The sequence below is a fragment of the Perna viridis genome, chromosome 8, assembly GCF_037379345.1.
Source record: "Perna viridis isolate PV_CMFRI_1.1 ecotype Kerala chromosome 8, ASM3737934v1, whole genome shotgun sequence".
In the NCBI taxonomy this organism is placed as follows: domain Eukaryota; kingdom Metazoa; phylum Mollusca; class Bivalvia; order Mytilida; family Mytilidae; genus Perna; species Perna viridis.
Window position 1 is genome coordinate 33,974,111 of NC_142452.1, and position 17,291 is coordinate 33,991,401.

Consider the following 17,291-nt stretch of genomic DNA (forward strand, 5'->3'; position numbering starts at 1 on the left):
GTTGTTGTTTTTATTTACTAGTGACGTTAAACAAATTACCTTCAATGTACCAATAATTGAAATGTACATAGTTTTGGATTACATTCTTTTGGTTTCCGCTAGAATCTTGGTTCACTTGATTACTCTTACTTTTAAAGAAGGGAGGAATTAACTGATTGTGAATGTTTCAGGCAGGATTGCGTAAGACAGAGATGGTTAATTATATAGAGTACCAGTACTCTGGTGAATTTTATTTCTTGTCCACGAGTGTCCAATAGTGTTTTACCAGTTTTTTATTTAGTTAAACCATGGCCAGTTAAAACATTTTCTGAACTTTTCATCAAACGTTTGGCTGTGTTATACAATTTAAGATATATTTCTACAGTAAAATACCGTTACAGATTAATTGTGACGGGATCTATGATCACCGTGGTAACGTCCTTTAATACAGAACAATAACCTGATTACGCAATTGTCAGTTGTAGGTTCTTGTTTCAATCAATGTTAGCTGTAGGTTTTGTTTTATTATACAGAATGTGTCATGCTTCTTATTCTAGGTCAGATGTCTACTGGCACTTGCCATTCGACTGGTCAGTATTTTAATGTATATGAAAAATATTGCAATAACATGTTGGTTAAAATCTGAGCTGCATGTTTTATTATCACAAGCACCTTTTTATATATAAATATGTACGTTGCATAGATGCGTTCAGATAAAGAAAAAGAAGGAAAAGCGTTTTGTCGAAAATGCTGTCACTAATTCAATAGAAAGCAAATTATTGACTTTTATGTCTAAATCAAACAATATAAACATAATACGATATAATGGTCGATCGGTGTCTTTTTTTTTTTTTGCAAATACATTTCGTTTGATGAACTTGCACAAGTATATGCCTGTTTTAATCAAGTTCATTTTTGTCTAAAAAAATAGGTTAAATTATCTTCAGAATTTGTTTTATTCTAAATTTGCAGCTGGAACATCCACCCTGAATTTGCAAAATAGAAGCTGTTTATGTGTTACCGCAACGAATATCATGGTGTACAGCACGGGTAAGATGGCGTTGAATTTTATTTAAGTAATGCAATATTGTAGATTTCCTATACTATGTTTTCCCCATAAAAAATCTTATTTCAAAAATACATACTGCACTATTCGATCAGATTTCTTTCATTTTGCCTTATTGTCTAGATTTGTATTAAATTGTCAGCGTTTCAACCATCGATGAAATGCTTCATTCCAATAAAGCTAGATTTTTGCAAGGGCTATTACAGGAGAAAAAGAGATGCGAGAACTTTGTACTTCAATTTCAGTTTCCGTTATATCGATGTATTATCTCCGAATAAAACTATTTTGCATTTGATCTACCCAAATGAATTTTAAAGTAAAGAGACAACTGAAACGTCTTGTCTTGTTTCATCCGATACATAAATTAAACAGTATGCTTAAAATTGAACTTCCGTGGCAAAAGTGCTGATTTTGACCTTTCAATCGTACAACACCAATTTAACGACTTGATTGATATCATCATTAGAGAAGTTTTACAGTCGTCGTCATAATTTGATTAACCGATATAAATCTTCCGTTTCACAGATGAGACAACATATCCTCAGTAAGAATTTGCGTCTACCGGGTTTTGACGACCAATCAAACTTGACATTTACGAGATAATACTTGCAATTAGACGGTGCACATGATATATCTCCCAGTTTTATCTTTATCAGAGTAAATATTGCAAGTGATCCAGTTTTTGTACAAGTCTTGCTTTACTGATCTGCAGCGTGGATATGTATAATGTGATTGTATTATTTTCTGCTATCTATATTATCTACATATCCATCAATTCATCTTCTATACTGTTTTGAATTCTTATTTTACCAATTTTGTCGTTGGTAAATTTGTGCTGACTGTTTGAAACAATTAACCGTAAAAGAAACTGAAGGTTTAGCGCTCTATAAGACCTGGGTTAATCCACCATATATTTCGGAAATGCCTGTACAAACTTTCCCGGTTTTGTCTTGATATTGCCATTTGTGATATGGACTTTCCTTACTGATAACCCCTTTAGTCTGTAGTCTAGAGTTTATCTGTTCGGTACTTTTTTTATTATCTTTTTTGTGTATTTAGATAATTGACTTTGATGTCTCTGAATAGTCCTATTTTAATGCTTTGTTTTTTTGTCGATAACTAACCATATCCTTATGAATAAGTAGAAACAGCAATATAAGGACTACAAATGTAATGAACACAAATATATTTCAATGTATTTAAGGAATGACTGTTATATTTTTTCGGTCTATAACGAAATAATATCAATCACCTGGTAGGTTATTTTCAAGTGTGCACCACGGGCATTAAGGTTATTTCAAATAGACCAACAATTAAAACAGTCATTGATTAAAGTTTAGTATCAAAATTCAGTTAGTGAATTATTCTAAACGTTTAATGACGTCACAGTCACATTACAATATTTGGTCTATGAAATGATGGTCAACATGTTTATCCAACCCGAAAGCTTGTTACTTTTGAAATTAAATTACATGTTTATAACTTTTAATATTTAGCAAAGTTACTGACCCGCTTTATAATGTTTACATTGATACACTACATGTACCTACAATTGTAGAATTAACTACTTTTTGTATTGGATTTTGTTTTCCTCCAGGTGGAATAAGTGGCAAAAGACTTGGAACAATATCTAGCCCAACATGTGTAACATACGCTGGACAAAAGAATGTGCCATGTTTACAAGACTCAAAGTCTAGGGACACAAATGTTTGGTTCAAAATATCTTTGAATGGACAGGTAAAGACATTTCGTACTGATGTATGGTTATATTGAGATACATGTTTATGCATAGTGTAATGTAGTATCACATTCTGTACATAAATCATAATAGAAATATTTTATCTATTGAAATATTGACTAATTTTAAATGCTATTGAAAGAGTTTATACTATTTTTCACTAATTCGAGTTGTTCATCTTATTTCTTCGAATTACATTGTTGGAGTAACTGTTTATCTCGGCACAATGTCAAATGATTCACGGATGGAAACACTTCTAGCCGCTTATAATTTTCAAACGAACTTGAAGATATGATGATTTTAGACGATTTGGGTCGGGTTAATTTTCATGCCTGCAATAGTTCCATTAGTTTTTTTTCAAAATTGTATGGAAATCGTATGAAGTTGAATGCTTGAAATGAAATATAATTATTAATAAGTTGAACAGTTATTGCGCTCCAATATTGTAGACTCCATTTGTTTTCCAACTATATGATTATTGAATATGTTTTCATACTGTAGTACATTGTAGACTGGCTGGATTGCTGGAGACTATCTAAAGATTGGGGATTCATCAAAGTGTTCAAGTAAGTTTTGTTTTCGTATTGATGCTGATGTTTTTATCGCCTTTGACTACCCTTTCCCTGGGTTTTCTTTCTTAATTAGTACCAAACTCATTTTATACATGTACTACTTTAATTGTTTTTGACATGTTTTGTCGATGCAAACATACAATCTGCAATATTGATATATTACACATGTACCGGTCAACTAAGGAGAAAAGATGATTAGCAAAACAAACAAGTCTAGTTTTTGTTGATTTTCCATTTATTTATTTGATATTTCTTATAGGTCAACAACAACCTGATCCGTGTTATTCTAGTGGTATGTAGAATAATGGTATATGGAAAGCCCTACACGGCGACAGTCTTTCGTTTTCTCTCTCTTACCGCTGTAGACAGGCTTTTCGAAATTGTCGGACAAATGGAAAAAGATGGGTGAAATCATCCACTTTTACCCAAATTTGCCAGATTCCTAAAATTCTGACTGCAGCGTCTAGAGCGTATTTCGAAATTCAGACGCTGTTTCGGAGATTGGATATTTTGTATAATATGTGTTAAATTTCATTTGATTTTTAACGTCTGAATTATTTTTATATAGGTTCAAGATTAAATATGAGGTCTACATCTACGAATTCTATAAATTGGTTTAATGTAATGTTTTGTCAATGAATACAAATGTTTATCATATAACTATCAAAAAAACGCAACACAATTTATTCAATTAAAAAAATTGAATTTACCACTTTTTCTGAAAAAAGACAAAGGATAGTGCCTTGAATAATGTAATATTTATTTTGTTGACGATGAAATATTTTACATCAGCTTGAAATTTAGCATATTTTTCTTCTATCTACTAAAATGCGGTATTTAGCTGGAATATCTTCTCAAACTCCGAAGAGAAGTAGCTGTCTTTGTATAACAAAATCTACAGCAATGGTTTATGGCTCCGGTAAGTTTACAACTCGACACTTTGAGTTGTCTCTCTTACACCACCTAACTTAACTTCTTTTATTCGTACACCTTTGATCATAAACCAGATTAGTTCAATTTTTTTTCTATCCTCTTGTTAATTGAATAAAAGACACGTGATCTTCCACGGCAATTGTCTGTTTTATTTAAAATCCTTCCAATTTAAATCAATTCAGCTAAGGAGAAAGTTCTCCCGATACAACAAACACATAAAGTAAGTATAGTTTTCTGATTGCTGAGGAACGACAGCCTATTGGAATGTTTTGCATATTCGACTTATTGTTTTGCAAAAATATTGTTGTCATCTTCATATATTTTCGTATGTATTGTGACATGTTATGTACTTAATACAGCTCGTTTTAGGTTCTATCTCGTCAAGAAAGCTTGGAACACTGTCAAGCCCACAATGTGTGATATACAGCGGTGATAAACATATTCCTTGCCAACAAACATTAGGAGGAAATGACACAAACGTTTGGTTTAAAATATCATTGAATGGTCAGGTACAAATGATTGAATAATGTTTTACAAGTTGTTTTGGAAATATACTTCAGTTTCTAGCTAGTTTCATATGTTTTCCTTTGCTACATTACATTTTGAATGTTGCTTGTGGAATTTTGAAGGCATATAGTTCGGGGCCTACTCTTTCTGTAAGAAAAAATGTCAACTTTGTTCTGTTTTTTTGTATCATTGAAGCGCATTGTTTGATATTTAAAATATGTTATAATAATGTGTTTTTTTCTTTTTGGTGCACATCGGACCAAATTCCCCCAAAAAGAATAGAAAAGAAAGGTAAACACACAGGGTAAGGGACATAACTCTTGAAATTATATGATATGTTGGTACCCTATTTAATGTAACAAAATCCTATCAAGCTGTCATTTGAAATGTAATAAAATCAGTCCAAGCTACTATGATGTTTACACGAGACCGATGTAAAATGCTGAATACAAACGTTCCAATGATTTGTATGAGTTGTGTCCTTTACCCTGGGTCTACCTCCTTAAGTGCAACGTAAAACCAACATATTTGTTTACTATCAGACAGGCTGGATTGCAGGGGACTATTTAAAAGTCGGTGACAGTACTAAATGTACATCGAACAGTAACGCTGGAAGCTCTAACAGTAATACGACCATAAAACAACCACCCACAAGTACGACAATTAAATAAAAACCAATAGCATGCTATTAATTTTGTTACAATATATTTACACAGGAAAAAAATTAAACATACGTTTATCAGATGTTTTTAACAACAACATGAAACCATGTGAACAATATATGTTTCTCACCAATGGATTAATTCATTGCAAACAAGTACAATAAATCATATGATGATTATATAATTTCCTAAGTAAAATAAATGTGGTTTTCTTATGATTTTCGAAAACATATTATATTTTTAATCACACCAAATTATACCGTTCCTTTTGTTGTTTAAGGTAGTCCCAAAAGAAACTGTTACTCAACTGGTGAGTTCACTTAACCCGGTTAAATATAAATGGATGAATTATACTTACGTTTATATCTAAAACTTAAAATTATTAAGTTTGTAGAAGCAAACTTGCTAGTTTTGGGGGAATATCAACCTTTATCATTGATAAACTATTTTTTTTCTAATAATGAACGCCTTGATTATACTAGTAAATAAGGCATTTAGATCGTTGTTTACCCTACCGGTGCACCTGGTCCATGCTCCTAGTTTTTAGTGGAGTCCGAGTTAATGATTTGCTTTTGTTACTTTGTATGTATAATTTTAGTTACTTTATGTTCTTTGTTGTGTATGTCTGTTTTCCATGTCGGGTCTTTTTCCCTGGATTACATTCATTTGATTACCGCTATAACCTTGGTTCCCTTGATTACTCTTTAACAAAATAGTTTTTTTTTTATTTTAAAATTCTTAGAATGTATTTGTTTGTTCCTTTCAGTTGGATTATCATCAAAAAGTCCATCAAACGGAAGTTGTTTTTGTGTCACTAGTAATAAGGTCATGGTGTATCAATCAGGTATGATATTGCTTTAAAGTTTATATTGAGTTTTAGATGTGGCAGCAACAGTAACTTGTGATTGAACCGAAATCCAAATAGTGTAATTCGAGGAAAGTACGCGAAGCAAAGAAAAAAAAAGAAACCATAAAATACACATAAAAAAACAAATACCAATCTCTTATTAAAAAAATCCAATAAATGAGAAATCTTGTCTAACCCCCAAATTACGCAACAGAATGAAGCAGAAGCACCTCAAATCGACTTATTGTGTACTTTCAAATGTACGGTAACGTTCTCGCAGATGTATATTGATATAATAATAGGATAATTAATTGGAAAGAGTGAATAACCAAAATATGATCACGAGTGCCGAAGAACGCCTAGATTTATCGAGTGTGTGGAACTTGTTCCGCGCACGAGTTAAATCTTAATGCGTTACTGGCAGGAGTGATCATATTTTGGTTATTCACGATAACCAATTGATTATCCTATTTGTTATATATACTTCCTCCATTATTCATTTAAACACAAATTTAAAATTATGTGAACGGCGAATTGATATTTGTGTTGTGATGTTTTGGCGGGAGAAATCGCGAGAGTGAAATTACCAAATTTGTTCCACAGTGTGAATTATAGGAAAAAAATTACAATGGGAACAATTGGTAAATCACTGCTATCTATATAATGATATGATATAAACGTTCTGTAGTTGCAATTTATTAGATGTAATACTGAATAAGCTTGTGTAATTGGTTTTATCTTTTGTTTTACAATTTGATAGAAAAAGTTGAACTTTACGGCATACTGTTCTTCTAGGAGATATCAACTCTAAACCATTAGGAACAATATCTTACCCTCAATGTGTTTCATACACGGGACGAAAGAACATTCCATGTGAACATAATCCTGGAACAACTGATAGGTCTGTGTGGTTTCAGATTTCATTGAATGGACAGGTACATGCTATCATTATTATGGACTTAATAAATGTTTCTTAAACTGACAGAAATAATTCATTTTGAATCCAATTTATATAAACAATGTTTTTTACAAAAGATAAACAAAAGTAAAACCTGAATTCTTATTTTTCTACATTTTTAATTTATGTTTTAAAGATCTTGCGTTTGAAAAATGCAAACATTCTAACTATTTAACGCATACCGTTTGAAGACTGGGTGGATTGTTGGCGATGTTCTGGCAGAAAATGATCAAACCAAGTGTTTATCTGGAGGCAGCAAAGCCACAAATAATGGCTCTTCGACTACTATCAATCCCAATACAACGCAGAAGCCAACAACACAAGGTATCGACCAAATATTTCTTTTACCATTGATGCTAACTCTATTTGATTGGTTTGATCCACTACATCAAACCGGATGTAAGATACTAAAACATACATCATACATATACCTGACAGACATAATAATAATAAGTTAGTGCTGTTTTTAAATCACGTTCGCTATTTAATAGTTTCAATTTGTCTCCCATTAACAGGTACTACCTCGCAAGCAGTATGTTATTCATTAGGTAAGTTGAACAAATATGTTCTTCATCCTGAAATGGTTAAATTTACAATTATGTTAATAAAGTTTACTGGTATACGCGAACGTAAGCTTGAACGTTATACTTTATTGTTTTCATTGTGCAGGTTGGAGATTACCTAAACTGTTCACGAACGCGTGTGATAAACTAATGGTTATTTCAAATGCAAAATGTACAGGTATTATAAACAATATAAAGTTAACTTAGGTTATGTCACGTGTTTTGTTGTGTGCGTCTCTGTTTTATCTGTCTGGTATTTATCCTTGGATAACGCTCCTTTGATTGCCATAAGAATCCTGGTTCCCTTGATAACTCTTTACCACTATATGTACATGTGTAATTTATTAAATACAGTAATATACTTATTTTTGTTTTTTAGCTGGACTTTCATCTAAACTACCGCACACTGGAAGCTGCCTGTGTTTAACAAGGAACAACGTTATGGTTTTTGAGTCAGGTTGACAAATTATTATTTTCATATTACAGAATTTACGTAGTTGACACACCTGGCGTTGATTGCTAGAAAATTTACTTAACTGATACATCTAATATGTACCCCAAGTCATTGGTCTAGGTATTGGGGGGAGGGGGGCTCATTATCCCCCAGAAGCAGACTATTTGGTGATACAAATATAACGGTGTTTTTGTGGCTGTATACTGCAAATGCACTTAGATACACGCAACCAATATGAACTGTTAAAACATACATGTATGAGTTGGGGTATCCATTTGTGAGTCTGCTCCCAAGAATAACTTTCTGTCTTTTTTTTGCATCTAATGATCTTCATTTTTTACCTATCATTGGGATTGTAATAGATAATCAGCGTTTTAGTACTCTGCTACTGTATTGACTAACTGTATGTTTCTCTAGGTTCTATATCGTCAAGAAAGCTTGGAACACTGTCAAGCCCACAATGTGTAATGTACAGCGGCGAAAGACGTATTCCATGTCTACAAACTGCTGGAGGAAATGATTTAAACATCTGGTTTAAAATATCATTAAATGGCAAGGTACTTTAAAATGTCTAAATGATGTGATCTCAATTTATGGGTACTTTTTAAACTAATTCCATTTACGCTCATGATTGTATTAATGAGGATTTAATGATTGCGACTGAATCATATTATACTGCCAATAACCCAACAAGCATTTAAAAAATGCATGACTTATTCCGTCTTATTTTTATATATATTATCCATTTCCTGTTTCCTTTGCTTCCTGTTTGTCGCTTATTGACTTAAAAGATTTAAATTTCAAAGATGCAATTAATTGTCAAGTTTTACACAACACTTACTGGCTTTGTTACCCTGTTGTTATTGAAACATTGATTTTCTTTCCACAGTGTTGAAATATTAGAAGCCTTGGTGGCAACCACATAGTTTTTGTTATTTTAAGAAATCAAACAAATTAGACGTTAAGTTTTAAAAAGATGTAGTTTTTGTAATGTATTTGTAAAATCAAACGCCATTTTTGCCCATCAGACAGGCTGGATTGCAGGGGAATATCTGACAATTGGAGACAGTGCAAAATGTTTACAGAACAGTAACAAAATAACGTCTAGCAGCAATACAATCGTGAAACAATCTCCCACAAGTAAGTAAGATATATGAACGGTTAGTTATACTATTGATTAACTTTGTAAACATTCGTATCTAATCTGACAGGCGCGAATTTGTAGTGGGCGGAGTCGGCTTACGTCCCCTAAAATTTGGATTTTTTTTGCATGACATCTTGATTTTGCGCAAATTCTACTCCCCAAAATATTTCAATTGTCAAGTACGACATTACTTTGTATGTAGTGTGGAGTGTTCATATCACAACTTATACGTCATGCCAGAGCTTGCCGAAACTACGCAGACTTTTGTATCGCGCTATAACTCTAACATATAGGCTTCTGGAACAGGGTTATGTTGCTACAAGATTGAAGTCATCACTACAGACGTTTTATGGTCGTCATCATGAACTCTTGGATCGTTATGGTGTATCCATCTGCACCATGAATACTAATTTATTCAACGGGTCATAGTTTTAATTTCCTCGTTTGTCTTTGTCCCTGGATTGCATTTTTTTTATTACCGCTATAACCTTGGTTCCTTTTATTACTCTTTGTAACAATTCGTATCCTAATTGACAGGCAAAAATTCGTAGTGGGAGGACCCAGCTTACGTCCTCTAAATATGTGAAAAAAAAGTTGCTGAAAATCTTAATTCTTGACTGGAATTCATTCTTTTAATCACTATTAGTACATATTTACATAATTATTCATTGGACAACCATCAAAGACAAGGGAAAATTCATAACGATTGTGAAATAATAACAACAGTTCGTGTTATTTATCGTTGCAAGCTCATACATATTTTCATAATGCTGTCTGTTTTCATGGTGAAATACTATTTTCTGTACTCTCTATATAATCTTGCGTTGTTCGTTGATAGGTGGTACAAGGACGAGCTGTTTCTCAACAGGTGAGTCAAGTTAAAAGTATTTAAAAAATGCAAAGTGAAGATCAGATATAACTCATGCATACCTGAGGACAATATATACTACAACTAGAAGGGAACTAGAATAACAAGTAATGTGTGAATTTATACTGCAACCGTTCTATTTGAATAATCAAAATGCATTGACTTTATATTTACAAGTGATATTCAGTCTCTGACAGAATAAACTTTACGTGACTTTTTGTTTCAAATTTTGTTGCAGTGTAAAGACAATAACAAGGCACTGACTTGACAAAACTTTTGATATACGAATTTTACTCGAACCTAAAAATGCTCGGCACAGGGTCGCATTTCCCTCTGTTCTTATCCTCATCTGTAGATCAATGTTATGTCGAGTAATGCATTGTAGTTAAGGCATTTTGGGTTTTTATTTTAAACACGACAGATTATTCAACAATGAATATTTTGGGAATGTAATATCTTATTCCTTTCAGTTGGAATATCGACCAAACATCCATCAACCGGAAGTTGTTTATGCATCACAAATGCTAAGGTCATGGTGTATCAGTCAGGTATTATATCCAAAGTTTAACACATTTAAACTGCATTTTGGATCTGTAAAATTATAATTAGATTAGGTCAAGATTGGCCACTCTGCTTAAAATAAATTTTATTATGTACACTAATAATATACATATAGCAATTCAGTGGTTAAATAAGATATACCCTTGATAACATGTATCAAATGTTTTTTTTTGTTTTTATTTCAATTTTAAAATACAATTTATATGGTATCCTTATTTAGTTTTTTCTTTGCAAAATAATACAATAATAGAATAGGAAAACGAAAGTAAGATCGGGTTTTGAAGTGGACTGCTTTGCTATCTTTTAGGTATTTGATGATGTCGGTGTTCATTGCCCTTGACAAAATGGATATGCATGCACAGCAAACATTACATCATTTTTTGTATAGCGTATTACTTTGATAAAAGTAACTTTTTGCTAAAAGTAAATTGTTATATAGCATACCACTTACTCTATTCATATTGTAAATCTCGAACCGAGTTGAATGGTTTCGTTTCGTTTAGTTTCATATGTTAAATTTTCTTTAGTAAAATATTGAAAGCTTTCTGTGGCTGCGAATGTAGTGACAAATTCACATGGGACCATATCCATGTTTACAGTAGTATAATTGTAGGAGACATCAACTCAAGGCAACTAGGGACATTATCTAACCCACAGTGTGTTATATATACGGGACGGAAGAACATTCCATGTGAACAGAATCCCAGGACGTCTGATAAGTCTGCATGGTTTCAGATTTCATTGAATGGACAGGTACAAGTTGTACACTTAATGCTGTATCTTATAATTGAAACAATCAAACGGCGGATACAGATCCAAAAGTTTTGATATTTCATAAAAGGGGCTAGGTTGGAGGGGCGCTGACTGGTCTTCGGGTGAGCCCGTTCAGGTAATTTCAAGTTTATTTTTTTCATAATCAACCAAACCTAAATCATGATTATCCTTATTAATGATTTGCGTTTTGAAACATTGGTTTTGGTAAAGCACAATTATTTTTTGTTGTGTTGTATAAAGACATACAATGATGTACAAATCATACTAATATGACGTTATAACTTATTTAATGTTCGAAGACTGGATGGATTGTTGGCGATGTCTTAGCAGTTAATGACCAAAATAAATGTTCATCTGGAGGAATCAAATCCACAATCAGTAGTTTGACTACTGAAACAGTCTCTCGAACAACACAGATGCCAACAACACAAGGTAAAAAAAATTGTGAACACATGTACTAGTATATAGTTTTATAAATCTATCAGACCTTCAAACAGTTTTTAAAGAAATTTAAAAAAAATAAAGAAATCTACTGTTAAAGTGGTGTTTGAATCAGCAAATTCAAAATACATAGTAAGCAAAGAAAATTAAGGCAAATAAAAAAATATCAACATTCATAAAAAGGAAACAAAACAAACACAGAAAACTATTCAGAAACTACAAATATTTTATTGTTTTATGGAGGTTAGAAACGTGGAGTCCTATAATGTCTTGGAGCATGGACCTCGAGCTACGGTTAAATAAGCTAGAGAAGTAAATATTGTATTTAATGATTTTTGCTTTGACTACGACTACGTTATCAAAAATCACGTGCTATTTTGAATATGCATTTATCATTTTATAGGTAGCATTTCTCCAGCAATGTGCTATTCGTCAGGTAATTGCAATAAAAAGTGTACTACTCTAACATAATTCATCACAAAGGAGAACGTTTGGTATAGACTCCTTCTGGCCGCATAATTTGGGCATTTTTGAAAATTTGATTAAAGATGATTTCTAGGTAGTCGTAGTAGGTTTCTAGGTACTAGTGGTAGTAGCGTAGTACAATGGTCGCAAACACTAAATATAAGATGTTTTTGACGAGATTTGTGACTTTATTCCAGAAATAATAGTATGCATTTTAAGTAACTTTTACAAAAACCTTTCACCTTTCTTCATTTTTAAGATCGTTTTTGTGTGGAACGGAATTGGCCACACATCTGTTAACCCGAGATATTTTTACATTATATTGTAAGCTGTAACTGACAAATATACACAAAATATATGAAGGACGAGAGTCAACACACATATGGCCATTGTTAAAAAAGTGAAAAACTGCATAAAATTTTATGTTTTCCAGCCTTTTTAATGGATTTTCCCAATCTCAGCCAAGTTTGAAGGACATATATATATATTCACATTATTACCATAAATCAATCAAATCAACTATAAAATACATTAAAGAACTTGAAAAACGACATCAATTTTCTTCATGTAGACTTTGTTTTTGAGGCCAAATTTTGCCTTAACCGAACCAACCTCTTTCCTGATTTCTAAATGGTAAGCCAACAGTTTTGTCAATAAGCCTTACTTGTTTAGTCTAGCAACTAGCAACATCATTCTAATTTGACATGTGTACATTTCCAATCATCTCTAGTAAAATTTTAGATCGTTTGCCAATCAGTTCTTAAAAATGAGTTTTTTTATTAAGACAATTTGGAAATAAATAAAAAAAAAAAATAAAATAAAACATTAAACAAAATAAAGTACACAATAAACAATAATTAATACAATCATTATTATTTTTCTTCCAGCTGGAATTTCGTCACAAATACCAAATACTGGAAGTTGTTTGTGTCTGACAAGAAACAATGTTATGGTTTTTGAATCAGGTTATTATTTATTTTTTCATCTCTTAAAATGAATGATCATATTCAGAATGTACCAATCTTAAGGTGTAGAGAATTATATTTCTAAAATTAATTACTTGCTGACATTGATTTAGCATTTCTTTAGATTAAGAAATTAATTCATGTATTTATTGCAGAGAAGGATGAAGTAAAATTAAAAGTTGGAATTCTTTTTTAATCACAGATATAGTTTTCTGTGGTTCATTTTGATATTTTATTATTAATTTCAATATTTCTGCCTTCTGTATTCATTTAATTTGAGTTGTAGACGTGCTTATAGTAACCCTTAACTTTCACTTCCATATTTCTCAATATAGAGAATACAATACATGTATTCTTATTAGTACTTCTGTTGATAATGTAATTTAGGAAGTATCATGTCCAGACATCTTGGAAGTCTATCTAGTTCTCAGTGTGTAATCTACAGAGGAATAAAGACAGCCCCATGCTTGCAAAATAATAGAAGTAATGATACAAATGTCTGGTTCAAAATATCACTTAATGGACAGGTCAGTTTGTTCACGAACTTTCTGTTTATATCAATGATGATTTTGGTAATTTGCTCAATCCTTTATATATATATGGAATATGTATGGAATTAACCATGTACAGCATAAACAAGATTTGAATTTAAGTTACCCAAGTAAAACTCCTTAATATTTAGTTATACGTGTTTTCTTAGGTCGGGCATCGTCGTTATTTAGAGATAACTGACATGCACTATATACAATCTTTTACATACTTGGAACATAACCTGACTGTTATCTTAAGAGGGTGTCCATGCAAAAATCAGGCAGTGGGTGGCACATAAAAAATTATCTTTTCAAACAACTTTCACCCATATCATATCACAAGTGCATCATCTCTCAAACGTAAGTGTTGGTTTTGGATTATCTGTAACAATAAAAGAAAATAAATTACATGGAAAGCATGGACATTCATAGAAAACAGATACATCTTTAATTTGATGAAAAATTGGTTGCGTAATTCGCGAACATTAAAATCATTTTCTGAGCCATCCATTGTCGATTTAAAACAAACTTTATACGTTTTGAAATACATTTGGCTTATCCATTACGTTGAAACAAAAATTCAGTGGAATAATATTTACCCTGTACCACACATCTCACAAGATCGGCCTAATTTTTACATGGATAGCCTCTTAATTAATAGTTACCTAATTCCGTTTGAAAATGTCAAACATTACAATGTCATTTCATACATTATTTTGTTACTTCAGTTATTCCAAATCAATCACTGACTTTAAATGAACATTTATGTACTCAGTGTACAAATGTGCCACACATGAGAATCATATGGTTTCATCATATGATTATCATATAAATCGAGCACCATATGATAATCATATGTTTCGGTATACATATGATTATCACATGATTATCATATGATAATCATATGTTTTTAAAACACATATGATTGTCATATGTTTTAAGCCAAAATTACCATATGAGAATCATATGATAATCATATGACTATCATATGTTCAATATCATATGACTATCATATGTTCAATATCATATGATTGTCATATGATTACCATATGATTATCATATGAATCGAGCACCATATGATTATCATATGTGCCACTTATGGCTGTGTAGATAAACACATTATTGCTTTAAAGCATGCTCTACTGTATCAATAAAAAATAAACATGAATATAGCTGGAACAAATGTGAGCGGAACGATTTAAGGGATACATATACCCCTGCTCACAAGTAATAATATAGTCAATATATATATATATATATATTTATATATACGTAGCCGTTAAACAAGACGTTGATGTCCAGTCTAGAATCGAACCCAATGATATTACATACCTGTAAGTTCTGTCAAATATCCAGCGACTGTAATTAGTAAAAGCAGAGAAACCTGTAAGGAATTGATCGTGGACGGTCGAACGGACAGACAGATCTCAGTATACCTAAAACGGGGAAAGGGTTCTCTGCCAAAAATATAAAATGAGACAGAAATAATAAGTATGCACTGCTCATGTTGCAAAGTCTATGGAAAAATTTTGTACAAGTTTTTGCACCTTATTTCTTATTACATAGACAGGTTGGATTACTGGTGGGAACTTAATGGTAGGATCTGATTACAAGTGTAATGGTAATAGCTTTTTCATTAGCCTGTATTTAGAGCACCATATACGTTATTTTTTTTTATTTTGGTGGCTAGAACGTCCATGCATCGTGCAATAACTGAAGTATCTTTTATAAATGATGGTACGTTTGTATAAAATTTGTGTTTTCGGACGATTATTTTTTTATTGTTGTTTTTTTTTTATTGCTACGAAAATACTAATCACATATATTGCAAATTTAGATATTTGCTTCAGTATGCTTAATTATTGTCCCAGTTAACAACAATTAAATCTGTATTAACTGTCATTTTCGTAATTTTTTGTTTCTTATGAAATATATTTTAATTTGAATTATTTCTTCTAAATTGTACTTTTCCTGTACAATATCATTTGACATCCACGAATAAAATGCATTAAATACATGAAATATGTGTCCTTGTATTTATTGTCTTTAAAGATAAAAAGTCGACCTAGATAAATTCGTATGCATGTGACTTCTGGTGACCTTAATCCGCGCAGGTGCTGTAAGGGTCACTTTTTTAATGACAAATCTAATTGCAAAGTGAAAGTGGTTATTTAACGGCAAGGAAGACCGACGAACTCAAGTCGTAAAAGAACAAATTTCGAATACAACACAAGGATTCTTTTGAAATTTACGTCTTGTGATATAATGCGGCTCGAAAATTGTCATTATTCATTTGAAATCTAATCAAGAAATAGATGAAAACAAGACACGTGCTTACCTGTGTTTCCGTTATTGTTATTTTTTTTTACCAAGGTTAAAGTATTTTTAACCCAGGTGAATGTCCTATCGACAATCTCCGGAAGTAATGGCGAAAAATAATTTGATCAAACCTATCGTTCTTCTCTGATTACAAAACCGTTGTTTTCACAATATTCTGTGGGTATTATCGACATTTATTGCTTCAACTGTACTACTACAAATTTATTTCATTGAATCAGCAAAATTCAGTAGAATCAAAACTGAACAAATTTGGCAGCTAATGCAGCTTTAACAATTTATTTTCTTTTTTTTCCAGTTCAAACATGTTTTTCGTCGGGTGAGTTTAGTACACAAATTGGCCGCTCATCTATTCATAGCTATCACTAATTTTTACCAGAAAAGACTTGTTTTACCTGTACAACACGAAGTTATAGCGAGCGCTGTGAAGCGGTGTGAGCTCTACGGTTATTACGTGTACTTTCTAATTTTCCCTTAAGATTCCCCAAAATACTAACAAAAAAAAATAATTTTCCGGAAGTAACAAAAAGTGACTGTCCTTACGGAGAAAATACATCATTTCCGTCAACCAAACAAATAAAAAAATATGGGTTAAGATTACGTTTCAGTAAATTCATCTTTTCTGATAGTTTCCAAGTTTTTTTTCTAATTTGTTTTAATTATTTGAAGAAGTGAATGCTATGTTTATAGAAACTTCGGGAAACACTTGGATGTACGTACGTGTATCTCCGCTGTTCCGCTGTCAAGAACCTAACCCGCCTCAGAAAAAAAATATATCTGTGATTATATTATCAAAATCGCAGCATAGTTTTCTAAGATAGGAAAGGCAATCAATTTCTTGTTTGGAATTTGCAGCTGTCGTCTGAATTTTGTTTACGTCACATATAAAATATCCGTGGAGAACTGTAGTATTTCCGGTATCTGTAC

At 32.0% G+C, this 17,291-nt stretch overlaps 1 protein-coding gene across 1 annotated transcript in view; it reads left to right on the forward strand.

Moving 5' to 3' along the window:
- The first annotated feature begins 460 nt into the window (after positions 1–460).
- LOC148610319 (uncharacterized) overlaps positions 461–17,291 on the forward strand; it is a 29,496-nt gene continuing 12,665 nt past the window's right edge. The window contains exons 1-25 of the mRNA XM_088542749.1: positions 461–569; positions 952–1,029; positions 2,643–2,782; positions 3,295–3,349; positions 3,615–3,647; positions 4,197–4,274; positions 4,658–4,797; positions 5,338–5,449; positions 5,738–5,767; positions 6,224–6,301; positions 7,100–7,239; positions 7,454–7,586; positions 7,778–7,810; positions 8,205–8,282; positions 8,697–8,836; positions 9,308–9,419; positions 10,262–10,291; positions 10,762–10,839; positions 11,466–11,605; positions 11,926–12,058; positions 12,471–12,503; positions 13,420–13,497; positions 13,885–14,024; positions 15,594–15,648; positions 16,663–16,683. Of these exons, the coding sequence (XP_088398875.1) occupies positions 521–569; positions 952–1,029; positions 2,643–2,782; positions 3,295–3,349; positions 3,615–3,647; positions 4,197–4,274; positions 4,658–4,797; positions 5,338–5,449; positions 5,738–5,767; positions 6,224–6,301; positions 7,100–7,239; positions 7,454–7,586; positions 7,778–7,810; positions 8,205–8,282; positions 8,697–8,836; positions 9,308–9,419; positions 10,262–10,291; positions 10,762–10,839; positions 11,466–11,605; positions 11,926–12,058; positions 12,471–12,503; positions 13,420–13,497; positions 13,885–14,024; positions 15,594–15,648; positions 16,663–16,683 (2,137 nt within the window). The 5' untranslated portion in view covers positions 461–520. The remainder of the gene's footprint in view (positions 570–951; positions 1,030–2,642; positions 2,783–3,294; positions 3,350–3,614; positions 3,648–4,196; positions 4,275–4,657; positions 4,798–5,337; positions 5,450–5,737; positions 5,768–6,223; positions 6,302–7,099; positions 7,240–7,453; positions 7,587–7,777; positions 7,811–8,204; positions 8,283–8,696; positions 8,837–9,307; positions 9,420–10,261; positions 10,292–10,761; positions 10,840–11,465; positions 11,606–11,925; positions 12,059–12,470; positions 12,504–13,419; positions 13,498–13,884; positions 14,025–15,593; positions 15,649–16,662; positions 16,684–17,291) is intronic.